The sequence below is a fragment of the Octodon degus genome, unplaced genomic scaffold (assembly GCF_000260255.1).
Source record: "Octodon degus isolate 3935 unplaced genomic scaffold, OctDeg1.0 scaffold00089, whole genome shotgun sequence".
NCBI lineage: Eukaryota > Metazoa > Chordata > Mammalia > Rodentia > Octodontidae > Octodon > Octodon degus.
This window is the reverse complement of record NW_004524665.1, coordinates 8,143,234-8,159,501: the sequence shown is the minus strand read 5'-3', so window position 1 is coordinate 8,159,501 and position 16,268 is coordinate 8,143,234. Positions and strand designations below refer to the sequence as shown.

General features: G+C 56.8%; 1 protein-coding gene across 3 annotated transcripts in view; it reads left to right on the top strand.

Moving 5' to 3' along the window:
- The first annotated feature begins 2,989 nt into the window (after positions 1-2,989).
- The window catches only part of Per2 (period circadian regulator 2), a 33,950-nt gene continuing 20,671 nt past the window's right edge, over positions 2,990-16,268 (top strand). The window contains exons 1-5 of one of the 3 annotated variants that reach the window (XM_023722078.1): positions 2,990-4,082; positions 8,960-9,196; positions 10,489-10,640; positions 13,133-13,254; positions 13,958-14,159. In XM_023722078.1, coding sequence (XP_023577846.1) covers positions 3,832-4,082; positions 8,960-9,196; positions 10,489-10,640; positions 13,133-13,254; positions 13,958-14,159 — 964 coding nt within the window. In that variant the 5' untranslated portion in view covers positions 2,990-3,831. The other 2 variants (XM_023722077.1, XM_023722079.1) reach the window with 2 other exon arrangements.

Here is a 16,268-nt window from a genome sequence, read left to right as displayed (position 1 = left end):
CTTCTCCTTCTCCTTCTCCTTCTCCTTCTCCTTCTCCTTCTCCTTCTCCTTCTCCTTCTCCTTCTCCTTCTCCTTCTCCTTCTCCTTCTCCTCCTCCTCCTCCTCCTCCTCCTCCTCCTCCTTCTTTTCTGGTTTCTTCTCTTCTTTAGTTAAAACCATGTCTTTTATGTGCAAAATCGCTAATCAGATGCTGGTCAGGTACATGTGTAATTGTGGGGTTCCTATAGCAACAGAGGGAGAAGACCATCATTAACACAGCAGACTCTCAGACACTCTTGCTTACTCATATTTTAATATACAACAAAGTACAGAGTGCTGCGTAACAGAGACAAGACTATGGCCATGTGAATTGTTTAAAGACCTGTGCAAAGCAGATGAGGCCCATCTGAGGGAGATATTTTTAAAGTAGCTATAATCATCATGTAGTAAATGCCCACTGCACCAGTGTATTATGAAACAAAACCAAATCTCAGGCCAGGGATTTAGTTTAGTGGCGCAGCACCTGCCTAGCAAGTATGAGGTCCTGAGTTTGACTCCCAGGATTCAAGAAACAAACAAACAAACAAAATTCCTTGGCAAGTCACAATAGAAGGGAACTTTCTATATATGACAATGGCCAAACAAAAACACTCAAGGTGAAAGGCTGACCCCTCCAGAGAGGACCCAGCAAGGACATCTGCTCTCACTGCTCCCAGTGGACACTGACCTGTGTGTGCCAGGACTGTGGTGTTGAGAGCATTCCTTCCCAAGAGCCAACAGGGCTGTGGAAGGCAACCCCCAGGCAGGAGCTCTGGGCAAAGCCTGCCCAGTTCCTCCTCACAGCCTCTTCTCCAGCAGTGGGCAAAGAAAGATTGGGGATGCATGCACACTGCTGACAGCTCAGCCTCGTGACTTCCTGAGGGAAGGTGCATGAACACACGCACACGCGCGCACACACACACACACGCATAGGTCACACATCTGCCTCAAAGGACAGCATTCTTGTATCCATATTTAAAAATCAAGCAACCCTTCCCAAGGGCTGGGGAGATGGCTCAGTAGAATAAGTGCTTGCCTGGCAAGCACAAAGCCCTGAGTTCAATCCCTGGTTCTGCAAAAAACAAACAAAAAAAAAAAAAAAAAAAAAAAAAACCTTCCCAGCAGGCAGCTAGCATGACCACGACATGATCTTCATGGTGGTTCTTAGTCTACCTTATATCTAGGAGGAGCCACCTGTCCCTGGGTCAGGGATTCTAGGTCTTTGTGGATAGAAAGGCCTTGACTCACCCTGCAGGGGGCTGGACACTGCCCACACCCTGGGAACTCCACTTTGCCAAGCCCCAAGCACAAAGCAGGCCAGAAAAGGCTCGGACCTCCTCATCTCTAGGGTCCCTAAGGCCAGAGAGAGTGTCAGTGTCCCTGACACCCTAGAAAGGGCTTTACTGGCCACATACACCTCAGTGCACAAAGGTCGCTCTCTTGCCAGCTTGCTGTCCTTTCCCTTTCCAGCTTAGGCCGCAGGGAGCCAGCCAACAAAACACCTGACCTACAAGAAGAGGAAGATCTGCATAAATCCAGAGCCTGGGGCATAGTAGGTATCCAAGGAACACCTTGCTCACTGTGCAGTTGGGCAATTTAGCAAGTTAGTAAGTTCCTATCTCAAAATAAAAAATAAGAAAGAGCTGAGGATATAGCTCAGGGCAAAGCCCCTGGCTTCAGGTCCAGGGTGATCAAAAAGAAGGTCCCCCCAAAGCTTACGCGTGAGGAGGTGGAGCTTCTGCAAGGTGATGGGGTCACAGTTCCCAGATGCATACGCCATTAGGAGTGCGGCATAGTTGGCAGCTGAGGGCCCTGGGAGCGTACCCTGGAAGGGCACATTTTTGTCTGGGGTCCCACCTCCTCTTTGGCTTTTTCCAACACTTCTCGTTCCCTAACTGCCATGAGGAGCAGTTTCTTCCGCCAAATGAAACTCCTAAACCGTGAGCCAAAATAAAACTTTTCTTATTTAAACTGCGTATGTCAGGCATTTTATCCTAGCAACAGAAGGGTGATTCACACAGCGCGCACACACTTCCACCGGCCAGGTGTCAACAAACATTCGTGGAGGGAATGAGAACTTGAAACCAAAACCAGACCAAATTCCACAGAGTTCTGTGTGCCCACAGCATCGAGAATTGCTCAAAGCATGGATAGCCCTGGTGGAAACAGAAAAGGCTAAATGTGAGGAGGAAACACAGCACAAGGTTGCAGGCTGAATTTAGAGCAAGACCAGAAAAAAAAAAAAAGCTGAGCTTGAAGGGGAGTCTATGAGGTGGGGATGAGCTGTCTGTTTACTTTGGTTTCTCCAACAATGGAGCCACCATTGACGTCAATGCAATGAAGAAACAAAAGCACTCTGGGGTGTGTGTAGGGTGCAGCTGGGCTTGGATTTGCTTGGCATTCATGTTGGAGTGTGTGTGTGTGGGTGTGCGTGTCTGTGTTGGGAGAGGACGGGACTCAGTGTCAGAGGATAGGAGGAGGGCTGCCTGTCTACAATGGGAGCCAAAAGCAGGCCGCCACGTGCACGAGGTAGTGCCTCTTCTGCAGCTGAGAGGCTGTGCGTTCCCCGGATGTGGGGTAGCACCGCAGTTTGCCCTCAAGCTGCAGGCTGGTGATCTTCTCTTCCTGCCATCTTGGCTCCCCGGAGAAGCCCAGGAAGCCTAGGAAGAGTGGAGGGAGACGCTACAGACCCAGGATCTACTAGGACGAGGCCTCGGGCCTGCTAGTCCTTCCAAACCAGTCCAGGCTTTCCTCCCTCATTTTCAGGGCCCACCAACTGTTTCCTGTGTCCTACAAATAAGTCGCAGGCCTAGGGGTGGTCCCAGGGGAAAGTGCACACTCTCCCATAATCTTGGAGCAGGAGGTCAGGAACTTAACACACACCACCACCACCCCTTGGCTGCTCACTAAAAGAACAGCTAGCCTCAGCTGCGTGACTCCAGGGACCAGCACTGTCCCCGGGAGCCTGCCAGCCCTGGCTGGTGCATCTCTGTGACAGGGCCCTTGGGAAGACGCTCCTTCCAGAATACCTATGCCACTCCTCCCACACCTTGAGGTCAGCCTCCTCCACCGAGCTTCCAGGACAGCTCCTGTTCTCCTTAAACTGAAACCCACACGACCCAATTTACTATTTGATTAAGTTTCTAGTTCCGTTTTCAGAAGGCTGTCCTGTCCTTGATGACGTGCTTGGAGGTGGAGACATCATCCTTTCTTTTGTACCTCTCCACTGTAACAATTACCCTACTTCCTAAACCAAAAATTGCAACACATGGTTTCAAAAATAAGGACTACTTGAAAGCCGGCTGTCCTAGCCAATGTGGGACAAGTGTCAACCACGGGCACCCGGTGACTTGGGTGGGCGGGCATGCAACGGCAACTCTTGCAGGTCAGGTCGCCCTGATTGTCCCCGCAGTTCCAGAGCCTGGTGATGAATGAATGAGAGACCATGTTGATGAATGAAATGGACCGAGAGATGGAAGTGCGTTCGCCTGAGGTTTCCCGCGGGCCTGGGAGCGCGCGCCCGGTTGTCACCGAAGGTGGCAGGTCTTCTGAACCATGGTTTCGGTGGAGTGTGAGGTACGCAGGGTCCGTCGCCCAGTTCCCCCGCATTGCAGTGGTACGCGCTACTCCACTCTCCGCTAGCAGGTCTTAGCCCGGCGAGTGAATGGAAGGCAGCGAGGCCGGAAGTGGAAGGTACCACTCGGGAGGTCGAGGAGGGGGCTCGAGCGCGTCGCGGCTTCATTGAGAACAGAAGCGAGGAACATGGAGTTCCATGTGCAGCTTATGTAAAGAGAGCGATGGATCCCGCCACCAATGAGCACGCGGCTCTGGCAGGCCCGGCCCCCCCGGTATGCAGATGAGGCCGCTCCTCGACCAATGGCCGACTGCGGAGGCGGGCTCAGCGCGCGCGGTCACGTTTTCCACTATGTGACAGCGGCGATCTGCGCGGCGCTGGCGGCGCGGGGAACCAGCTGCTCCGGGCGGGCGGCAGCTGCAATCAGGCGGGGCAGACGGACCGACCAGCCGAGGGGCCGACGGACGGGCAGGCCAGACGTGGCCCGGCGGTGAGTGCGCAGAGGGTGCGTAGGGCGGTGCGCAGACTGCCGGACCGCTTACGTAACGCCTGGCCGGCCGGGCAGGCGGGGGTCCGGCGCCCGCCCAGACCTTTCTGGGCCTCTCGACGCCTTCCTGCCCAATCGCGGCGGTGGCTGGGAGGGGTGTGCAGGACGCCAACGGTGTCATCCACTGAAACTCAGCAAGGTTGGTGTCAGTGGCCCCATTCTGCAGATGGAGAAACTGAGGTACAGCGAGGTTAGACAGCCTGTTCATGATCGCAGCGATCCTGACTGCCACCCCAGACTCTTGTTCTGCGGATGACTTTCTTCTCCAAGACACCCTGCTAACCCCCAGGGAGGCTAAGCGAACTAAGGGTTGGTATAACTGTCCCTGGTATATGGAGCCGCTGGGGAGCTAGCTGGCGTCCTGGTCAGAAGCCTGCGAGCCCAGTGCTGAGTCCCCTGAAGTGGGTGGGCAGAGACAAGAAAGCCCCTGCCCAAGCGGGGCCAGGGTGACCCGTGGTGCACAAGCTCTCTGCCCACTCTGGACCGCCTGAACTCCTTCCCTCTCCTTGGGCAGATCGGGGGCCCACTGTGAGGCAGGGCAGTAACATCATCTGCTGCTCAGTGCAGACGTGGGCTGGGTTGGGCCGTGGCCTGCTTCCCTCAGGGCCAGGGTGAGGGAGGACAACCTGGTTGCCAGGGTTTCCGGAGCTTACAAAGAGGGAGCAGCCTGGAGGCTGATTCATAAGCAGGAACAGCAGGGCCAGGAGGCTCCCTGGAAACTGTGCAGGGCGACCCCTGCCCCGGACAGGCACCCGAACCCGGCGGCACATGGCAGGCACCCCCCTGGGATCCTTTACCTCCTGTGCCGGCCCAGCACAGCAGCTGGCTTCCTGGTTCTGAAGGGGAGACCCCCCTCATTCCCCTGTCCCTGGCTCTTAGCTGAGAAGGAACAGGGCTGAATGTGTGGCTCTGCTGGAAGCTGTTTATGAAACGGCCAACCCCCTTTCCCTGTCGTGTACTGTCACAAAGTGAGGGACTCCTTCCCTTCACAAGCAGCTCTACGTGATGTGCCAACACAGGCTGGCACCGGGAGTGCTTACACTCGTGTGTCACCAGCACCATAGAGTGATTCATTGGCACAGAGCTGGCGCAGCCCTGCTCTCCCCTTTGCCAGCCAGCGGCTTGGCACTGCGCCAGGCCTTGGTGTCTCTGTTTCAAGGAGTGGGTCAGACCTGTTCAGTTCCTGAGTTCTGGGTTTCTGTCACTCACAGATGACTTTCCCAGGCTCCTATGTGGGAGACAAGAGGTTTCCAATGGTCCTGCCTCGGGCTCCTGTAGCGCCACCCTGTAAGGCTTGTTTGCAGAGAAAGTGGGACGGGTGCACCTGCACTCTGCTCAGCACACAGACCTTGGCTCTGGCTGGGACAACTGCCAGGTGGCTTGGGGGACCTGCCCCTGTGTGGTTGGAGGACAGAGTGGTAGCTTTGACCTTTGTGAAACTACCATATTCAGCGGAACAGACTGGAAACTCCTGAACCCACAGCTCTGCAGACCCCTAGGTCTGTCCCTTGGGGAACCACCCACCTTCAGACCCAAAGAAGAAGGAGCCGGAGTGCCTGCTGGCCACCTCAACCTGCCTGGGCCTTCTCCAGTCTGTGCCCATTGTGCGCGGTGCCCTGCTAGCTGGCCACTGCAGTTTCAGGCCCAGAGCAAGCCAGAGGCAGCAAGTGCACGCAACACTGGAATGGGCCAAGGCCACGGGGTTGCTTTTGGCTGGCAACCCAGGTAGGGGTTTAGGGGTTGGTGCTGCCATGCCCACCCCTAGGGCTCTTCCTAGGGGTGATGTAAGGAATCAGGACCCGTTCGCCATGACAGTGGAGAACCCGGTAAAGTAAGAACAGCTCTGGGACTGGAAGAGCAGAGCCCACTGCCTGCAGGGCAGCTCAGCCCAGCCTGGCATTGTTGCTGCACAGCGGGGTCCCTCTCCTGTGTAAGGGCTGAAACACTGCTAGGGGAGCGTGGCGACGCTGTGAAGATGCCCGTGTGCCTCCTTCCCTTCCATATTTGAACAGGCCTGGTCACATTTTCCTCAGTTACCCAACCGTCACCATGGAGAGCGTGGTTGTTTATTTACCAGGACAAACATTTTCTCCGGATTACAGCAGGCTGGCCCCAGGGAGTTGGCTCAGAGCAGGAAGTAGGAACGTGTTATGATATTCCGGCTTGTGGAACGCCACAGGCACAGACACAGAGCAGGCTGTCTAGTGCTGTTATATAAGGTGGGAAACCAAACTGGTGCTGTGAGCCAGCTGGGGAGGGGCACGTCAGGCTATGACCTCCAGTACATGCCAGCAATCACCCTTCCCCTCTAAAAGTGATCCTCATGAGCACTGGGACAGTCACTGGTTTTGGAGGTCCCTGGGATGCGTGTGCATTCCCTCATCAGGTTGGAGGGGTGCAAGGTGGCTGCAGAGACTGAGCTAGCCCAGCTGTCTGAGCTCGCTGTGATGGCTCAGCAAGGAAAGTATGCACAACTACCTGGGGGGGGGCCACGAGCACTCCCAGGGCTGCGCAGCCAGCCTTGTGGCCCTGGCCTTGGCCCTGCTCCCCACCCCACTGGATCCAGACTCCTGACGTCATCCCACAGCACTTTCTGGCCTGCCTCTGTCTGGCGGAGTGACCCCGCCCACCCCTGTTCCTCATTCTGCCTGTTCTCCAGAGGCAGAGCCAGAGCCAGCGGGTGACCAGTGAAGCCAGGCTGTCCCCTCCCTTCAGCACCGCTGCCCTGCGGAACAGGTTCCCTGGGAGCCGCTCCTCCCTCCAGAGTGCAGAGGCAAAGTCTGCTCTAGACAGCCGCCAACGTTGGGTTCGGCCAGCTTGGCAAACCAAGGTCACCCACGAGTGTTTTGGTGCTGAGAGGTGCATTTTCTGGGATTCTGGGCTTCCCAACGACTTGGCTCAGTTTGTGCTGCACATTTCTCCTGGGTTCACATCATTCTCTTTGCAAGAAAATGTCTCTTCCACTTGAGACAGTCTTCATACTGGTGGATCCTACTCAGGCAGGCTCCTGGGGCCCCGACCTGGGGTTAGCCCCAGGAGCACCAGGAAAAGCCGAACTTTTCAAGCAGCAAATTTTTCTTCCATGCCCCTCTGTTTTCCTGCAGTGATTAGCAGTGGTAATAAAAGTTACTTATGGACACTTGCTACATTCCAGTTGCTTGGCACAGTTTGTGTCCTGTAATCCTCCCAGCCACCAAAATGAGACAGGGATGGTTGTTAGTTCCATTTTAGAGATGTGGAAGTGAGGCACAGAGAGGCTGAGAGCTTGATAAGGGTCACACAACCAGGAAACAGGGGAGCCCCAGTGAAACCCTGGCCCCCAGGGCCTGTTCACATGACCACTCTGCTGAGCCTGTCACCGTGGTGATTGGGTCATAGCAGAAAAGTCAGGCTGCTGGTCTGAGGTGTGGTGAGACCAAGACTCCAGGGGCTGGGGTCAGCGGTCCTCAGCACCCTGGACAGCTCTCAGCAGTACTAGGGTGTCAGGTTGGATCCCCAGGAGGACCCCTGCACCACCCACCCCTGCCTTGGGACTGGTGCACCTCACACCTCAGCCAGTGGAAGCAGCTCCGCCTCTGTCTTACTCAAACGGGCCAGGCACTTGCCAACCCCAGGACCTTGCTCTTGTGGCCCCTGCCCAGCTTGGTACCCCTGCAGTGGCCCACACTCTACCTGTTTCTAGCAGGTGCTTTGGGTCTTCAATGTGCAGGCTGGGGCCAGCTGGAAGCCTCAGTTTTCCCAAAGGGGCAGTTGCAGGGTGGCAGGAAGGAAGGACAGGGAAGTGGGGAAGAATAGCTTGGTGGCACATGAGCTAGCGCCCTCCTGAGGCAGTGGTCTCTGTCACAGACACTGCATCAACAAGGCTGCCCAAGAAAGGAGGTAAGGAGGGAACAGAAGGGCCCACTGAGGAGAGCTGGAGGTTTCAGCCAGCTCCTTCCATCTCCCGTCCCCCGCAGCACAAGTTCCCTGGCCTTGCTCAGCCTGCCGGTAGCAGCTGGGGTGGTGAGCCCACCCATGGTGTGGCACTTGGCCCAGGTCCACAGCAGCAAGAGGAGCCAGAGCCTTCAGGCCTTAGCTTAAGGCTGGGGGCCGAAGCTCAGGACCAGAACCTGAGGATCCTGGTCAGAGCCACCTGCACTCAGTGCTGCCCCCCATGGCCTGGCCTGCCACCAATGTGCACTCTGTCCCTGGCACTCATTCTAGGCCAGGGGTTCTGGCTCTTGTTCTGTATCTGAGTACCCCAGGAGGTGAGCTCATGTGGGCAGAAGGACTCTTGCTGTGGCCCACCATGAGGACCCCGGGTGCCAGGCAGTTAGAGCAGTGGGCAGCAGGAAGCAGTGCTGCCCAAGTATGTGACCATGAGTAGTGTGGGGCAGCAGGGGCTCCTGGTCCTCAGGGCAACTGAGGGTCCCATCCTCGCCTTGGTCCTGGGCCCAGGCACGGGAGGCACCACACCCGCCACCCAGTCCCTGGGGAGCCCTCTCCCTGGACAGCCTCATCTCCCCACAGACCCCCACCCACAGTGCCTCCTGGACCTCTGTTGTGCTGTGGCCACCCTTGCTGGCCCTGCTGGCCCTGTGCAGAGAGATCATCAGATGCTGGCTTCAGGCATGGCTTCCCGTGCAGGGTGACATTCACAAAGCTCCCAAGAGCTAGTGGTGGCTGTCAGTGGATGCGCAGCTTCAGGATTCCTGTGCCAGCAAGGCCAGGAGCTGCCTTCTCGAGTACAACAAGGGGAGCTCAGAAGCCAGGAACGGGCTTGGTGGTGCTGGGGAGACACCCTGTGCTCCTTCTAACTCCTGACCACATTTCTCCTGCAGCTTCTCCAGCATGAATGGATTTGTGGAGTTTCCCCTCAGCCCTGACAACCCCACCAAGAAGCCCATGAAGCCTGCGCCCGGCCAGGCCTCGCTGCAGGAGGATGTGGACATGAGCAGTGGCTCCAGCGGAAATGAAGCCCCCGAGAGCAGCTCCCTGGGGCAGGACTCTCAGGCCAGTGACTGCGACGACCATGGGAAGGAGCTGGGAATGGTCGTGGAGCCACCTGACCCCCAGAGGTACGGCAGGGGCAGGCACTTGGCTGCTTCCTCTGCATGTCTCAGGTCCCATGTGACAGGCTTCTTTCTGCACCTTTCAGTCAGGGTCACTGAGTTTTCCAAGATTACTGAAAGTCTTAGCTGGGCGAAGAGACAGGCTCTCGCTATGTAGCTCAGGCTGGGCTTGAACTATATAGTCCAGGCTGGCCTCAGACTCATGAAGATCCTCCTGCCTCAGCCTCGTAAGTACTGGTGCGCCATCTTGCCCAGCTCCTGAAGGTCTTAGTACTTAGTAACAAAAATGTGCAAGGACCGTTCCTGCTTATAAGGCCTCCAGTGTGTATGCTGAGTCCTTGGCTGCAGATGCTACATCTCCCGGCATCCAGGGCGGCCGCAGGGCAGGGCAGTTAGGGAACGTGCCTGGCCACATTGGCCTTGTGGTTCTGTCTCCCAGCTCTCCTGACAGCTGACCACTTCACATTTACCTTAACCTCGGATTCTCCCCCTGGTACTGGGCTCACAGCCTGGGCCGGTGCATGCTAGGCAGGCACCTTACCACTGAGCTGCACCCGCACCACTTCATGCTTCCCAGGTCCTCTTCCACTGTTCAGAGGACCGGGGCTGCTCTGGTGGCTGAGTGGGAGACAGCGCATGCATGGGGCACCCGTTGTCTAGGCTCCGCTTTCTGCTGTTCACATTCCCAGTGCCTTTAGCCTGAGAACAGCAGCGCCGAGCCCCGCCTGTCTAGAAGCGGGAGTGGCTGCAGGTGAGGTCTGCCCTGGAGGACCAAGGCAGCAGGGAGTCAGGTCTGGGGTTGAGGCCACATTGCCCATGCTTCACCCAGCCCCACAGTCCTGCACAGCTGTCCAGGCACCCCCTGTCCCTGTGGCTTCTGTGATTCCTTCATGCAGCTCCAGCTCTCAGAGGTCCTGGAAGCCCCCCTAAGCCCCTGGCGTTCCTCAGGGGCATTCTCCCTCTCTGGGTGACTGTGATGGTTACCCTCATGAGCCCAGACATTCCCTGTCACCGCTGGCACAAAATCCACTCTCAGTACTTTTCTCATGGGACAGGGAAGACTGGCACAGCTCAGTGACAGGCAGCTCTTCCTGGTGAGAGCACCCCTGTGGGGACTTCTCCCGCCTCCACGAAGGTCAGCACAGTCCCCAGACATTTTTGGCCACTGGACTGCTGTGCCCCAATGAGTGAGGCCACAAATGCCTCAGGGCCCTGCAAGAGCTGCCCCAACTCCATTTCTCCAGAAATCCATCCAGGAAGTTCACCTCTGCTCGCCTCCGTCTTGACTTTCGCAGCAGCAAGGAGTCTGCCAAAGCAGACACTCACAGAGAGCTGATGAAGACGCTGCGGGAGCTGAAGGTCCACCTCCCTGCGGACAAGAAGGCTAAGGGCAAGGCCAGCACGCTGGCCACCCTGAAGTACGCCCTGCGCAGCGTGAAGCAAGTGAAAGGTACACATATGAATATTGGGTTCGAGGACACACCGTGATGATTTTACTTGACAGGAATTGCTGTGAATGGTGGGTTAACAAAGGTGGTCTAGAGAGAGAGAGAGAAAGAGAGAGACAGAGATAATTTTTTTTTGGCAGAACTGATTGAACCCAGGCCCTTGTGCTTGCCAGGGAAGCGCTTAGTCTGAGCCATCTCCCTGGCCCCTAAGAGAGATAGTGACTGTTTAAAAGCACATATTACCATCAAAATCACACTTATCCTACTGCTCTTGGCCATGCAATCTTTTACTGCATTAAGGTTTCTTTAAAAAATAAAATAAAATATTCACCGAATCTTTCAGTAGCCCTTCTGTTTACTCCATGTGCCTGCTATGCCCTGGGCTGCGTGAGGTTGTGCTCAGGATGGTTGGCGTGGGCCTGAGTCCACTGAGATCGGCATCCGCAGCCTGGCAGGTGCAGCAGGACATGCAGAGGGGAAGCCCTGGATCCTCAGCTGGGGACCTGCCCGCCTCCACCTCAAGGTGAGAGGGAGTGAGGAGCAGGCTGTTGCCAGACCTCAGGCTCTGGAATTCAGAAAACTCAGTGGTTCAGTGGTTCGGTGGCTCATTTCTTGTTTGCCTGAAGTCATGTGAATTTCCACCCTGTGGCCACTTTGACCAGGAAAGAGGGAGGCAGGGCAGAGCAATGCTAGCCATCAAACCCGCAGCCAAGGGGCCTCCAGAGAGCAGCCCCTGCTCCCGCATATGGATTTCTTGACTATGACTTCGTACGGGGGCAGAATAGGAAGGGCTTTTCGAATTGGCCAGAGAAGAGAACACCCGTGCAGAGACAGGTGTAGTGCTCACAGGTGCAGCACGGGGTTCTGCATAGATGCTGCTAGATGCACCTCCGAGGGGACCCTTGGCCTCCCATCACCAGGGCGCAGGTGCCACTCTGTGCTACAGAAGAAGGGGGTAGTGCCTTGGGCAAAGCTGGGCTGGTTCTGCCGGCAGCTGACTGGGTGGAGGCCCGGTGCCAGGAAGGGCGGGGCCCCTGGGGGATCAGGAAGTCGGGAAGCCCCCCACTCCTCCTGGCAGCCCACAGCTCGCTGCAGCCTGCCTCTGGGTCTGGAGCCAGGTGTCACTCTTGTGTGCTGGGGGTGCTCACGATTGGAGCGGCAGCTGCTCATCCTGCCCACTGTGAGATTCATTTGGAGAAGTAAAGGCCTGTGACTGGTCCGTGCCTCAGTCCCTGCACGAGGCCCTGCCACGGGTGCTCAGCTCAGGGACCCTGTGCTTTCTGGAAAGAACAGCAAGAGGGAGTCACCTGAGCAGCCGGCACCCCTGGTCATAAGTGTCTGTCTTGGTCAGGGTGTGAAATTCTTGGTGTCCCCAGCACCCTCAGAGCTAGGTGTTCTGCCAAATCCAGACACTGTGCACTTGCCTGCAGTTTATGTCTGGATTTTCACATGTGTTTGGAAATCCACTGGTCTCTAAAGGTGGAGAAGTCTCACTCTGATAGACCCAGCCGTGGCCCGAGGCCTCAGCACCACACCGAGAGAGGGTAGCATACACCCCCTTGCTTGCTCTGTGGTCCCAGATCAAACTCCAGAGCAAATCGCTGGGTTCTGTCCTCCAAGGGCCTGTGGGTGGTGGAGATGGGAGCCAGCTCCTGTGCGCCTGAGTGGAGCAGGGGCCATCAGGCGTGTGTAGTGATACCCAGAGAGCAGCTCGGTGCCCCCCACCCCTGCTGATGAGGTCACAGGAGCTCAGAGCCCATCTGCAGGTTGCTTTTTCAGATGGTGGGTCTGAGTGCTGCTTAGTTTCAAGTAGTCAGCTGGATGGATGTGTCTGATAGGATTGGCCAGGGGCAGATGAGGGGCTGCCCTGGATGCCATGTGGACACACTGTTGTTGGCAGCGATTTCAGGTCCTTCTGGAGAGAGAACTCTGTGCCTGCCCCCATACATAAGGAGAGTGTTTACCATTTCAAAAACTTTGGGAACCCAGGCCTAATTTTTCAGGAAGGCACCCAGATGTGTGCTCTGTAGTAAAGCCCCGGCTTGAGGCCCTTAGCGTAGAGGAGGACGGTGTGCTGTTCACTTGAGGGGCATGAGCCCCACCTGCAGGAGGCAGGGACAGGGTCCATGGCAGTCACTTTCCTCGCTGCTGGGACACAACACCCAGCACGCACAGCTTGGAGGAGGAGAGGTTTATTTCAGCTCACGTTTCAGTCCACAGAACTGGCTCCAAGGCAGGACGGCACAGCAGGGGTCTCTCAGACCCAACGTGTGAAGGGAGGTGCCAGAGACTGAGATGACCCCTTCCAGGCCCTGCCCCCAGGGACGCCTCCTCCAACCAGGCCCCGCCTCCTAACATCCAGGCAGCTGTGAGCCCCCATCCTATGTCTGAAGGTCCCGCCCATGAGCACCTAAGGCGTCAGGGTCTAAATCCCAGGAGACCGTGCTGCCACCCTGGGCCTCAGCTGCCGAGCATGCGTGTGGTTTTCCCACAGCTAACGAGGAGTACTACCAGCTGCTGATGTCCAGCGAGAGCCAGCCCTGCAGTGTGGACGTGCCGTCCTACACCATGGAGCAGGTGGATGGTGTCACCTCCGAGTACATAGGGAAGAACGCGGTGAGCGTCCCAGGCTGGGCCTGTGTTGTGCGAACTCTTCTTGGCAAGTGCTGGTGCCCTGAGCTGCCCCGCCTGCATGGCAGGAGCTTGGTTCTGGGAAGTGGTGCACTGCTCCAGGGAAGGGAGGTGAGGCTGGGGTTTGGACGTCTTCTCTGTGTGTGACACTGTCCTCCTCATGCCTGGATTGTCCTGTCCACAGCTGGCATGTGTCCACATTCTCTGGGTGAGGAGACATACTTCGTGGCCTTCCACTCGTCCAGACCTTGTGGTCTTGGCGGAGACTGAGATCAGAGGCTGCAGAGTCCTCGAGTCTCTGTCAGGCAGTGGGACCAGATCCAGGGAGGCTGGGGGGCTCCTGGCCGTTCCCACGTCCTGCTTCCAGTGTGACCAAGGGACACCTGGCCCTGGGCCCAGAGGCACCCCAGGTCCCTGGAGAGAGCAGGGCTGGCAGAGGCCAGGGTGACCAGCCAGGCAAGTGGAGTGGAGGGGCCACCCCACAGTCCACTGCGAGACCACAGAGGTCAGGACAGCAGGCTCCTGATGCGTTGCCTCAGATACCGTCATGCTGAACCCCAATATGTGGAATGGGGAAAGTGGGGTTGTGCAGTCAGAGCTGAGGACAAGGCCCAGAGAGCCCCGACCTCCTGTGGCCTGCCCCTTCCAGTTTCCCTGCCAGTTTGACCTTCTGTCTGCTCCTTTCCAGGACATGTTTGCTGCAGCCGTGTCTCTGGTTTCGGGGAAGATCATGTACATCTCTAGCCAAGTGACATCCATATTCCACTGCAAGCAGGACGCCTTTAGTGATGCCAAGTTTGTGGAGTTCCTGGCGCCCCACGATGTCAGCGTGTTCCACAGCTCCACCACCCCCTGCAGGCTTCCGTCCTGGAGCGTGTGCGGCGGAGTCGGTGAGCCCCGGGTCCTGCACACCTTGTACTCAGAAGGGGGTTGGGGGGGCTTCAGATTGGGTGGGGACCTGGAGCTGGTTCCCCACTCACCTCTGCCAGAGAACAGCCTGGCTGTTGGAGGCGAATGGTTGATGGTTATTCATCTCTTCAGAGAAAAAAAAAATTAGAGAAAAAACAGCCTTTTTGTAAATTTCAGAGATAAGATTTCAGGAAGTATCCAGCACTTCAGAAGCAAAGGTGTGCTCTTGAATTGGCAAGTTGGACACCCAGAGTATTGGAACCCCAGGGTGTCTACGAGGGTCCACTGCCTTTGGTCTCAGAGGAATAATGGACAGGTTTAGGACATTCCAGAGTGACTTCTTGGGCTCACCACCTTGGCAGGGCAGCTGTGTGAGACCAAGTCGTGAAGTCCTCTGGGTGCCAGCCTCCCAGGTGCTGGCAGTGCAGACTGTCTGTGTGCTTGGTGGCCTCCCAGCTTGGCCTGAACAGTGTCCTCTGTCCCATGGGCCTCATGTCCAGGCTTCGCGTCCTGGTCCCAGCAGCAAGCGAGCTAGTGCCTTCCCATCCCTGGACAGCTGTGGCCATGGCTGCTTCCAGCCCGCCCTGCCTGCTGCCATCCACCCTGCTCTCTCCGTGCCATCTGTTGTGATTCAGATACCACTTGTCCCCTTCCAAGACTCAGTTGCCCTCAGGGGGGTATTAAAGTGGGGCCTGGAAGGAGGATTGGAGCCCCCCACACTGGTCCAGTTTTCACTCTCCCAGGACTGGATCAGGAGCAAGGGGTGGTTTACCCTAAAGCGAGGCTGCCCCTGTGTCATCTCTTCCACCCTCAGTGGGACCAGCATGTAACCCTCACCAGTGGCTGGGCAGGTGTCGAGCCCTCGGACCTCCCAGCTCCAGAACCATGCACTGGCTGGGCCCAAGTGCACTCGGAGAATCAGGACCAAGAAGTGGATGCTGCTTCAGCAATTCCTAGCTGTGTGGAAGCAGCTTTGGAGCTGGGTAACTGGTGGCTGCCAGCGAGTTCTGAAGTGACATCTGGGACAGCCTGAGCACTGGGGGCTTCCAGGATTTGCTTGGGAGAAGACAGAGATGAGCAGGGCAGGGAGCAGCAGCAGCGGTGGAAGTGAGGGTAGCAAAGAAGGGCATTGGCCCGAGAATTGGAGTAAAGTGTAGTGGTGGTAAAGTAGCAGGGTCTTTGCCTAGACTGGTGAGAGACAGAGCTCAAGGGAGGAACCAGGATTCTGTGGGAGAATTCAGGGTGCCGGGGCGGCGCTGCATGGGCTTAGCTGGGTGCCAGGAGACAAGTGATGGAAAGAGAAAGTTTCCATTCAAAGGGAAGCAGAGCATCAGCTTCGCCTAATGGTGCAGAGTGCAGCCCATAGCTGTTTCCCTGAGCAGCTAAGAAGAGCAGCTGCCGTCTGTCTGAATGGCAGGGAGAAGGCTTCCCGGAGCCCTTGAGGCTCCTGATCCTCACAGGTGCCAGCAGTGCTGGGATTCCAGGTGTGCACCACCATGCTGGGCAAGACCAGTGATTTATGAAGAATCCAGGTTTATTTGGGCTCATAGTTCTCAGGCTGCAAAGTCCAAGGGGTACAGCTGGAGTCTGACTACTCTTGTGGCAGGAAGGGCAAGAGGGTGCATGCAAAAGAGACGACAGGAGGCCAGCTCCACTTTGACAGCTGGCTTCAAGGATGCACTGGTCCCAAGGCAGCACTCTTACACCTGTGAGAAAGGCACTGACGCTTCTGATGGCTCATCTGCCTCTCCAAGGCCACCTTCCCACAGGCTACCCACCCACCCACTCCACCGAAACTCAAGTCCTCTCAATGCCCAGAGCAACCCCTCCATCTTTAGCCCTAAGTCTAAACTTGTTCCAGAACCCACTCAGCATCCCAAGTCCACCTATGAGCCTATGAAGTCAAAGTATGCTCTCCACTCCAACACAGCAGCAGGGTCCCCAAGGACATGAAGCTCAGAGCACCGATGTCACCCCTTAGGCCATGGAGGTCTCCTGTACGCTATGTGCCACCTCTTGGATACCAGGGCCAGCTGGTCCCCCAGTTTGGGTCACTCAGCCACCAGGGCTCCACGGACTCCCTCCATGCT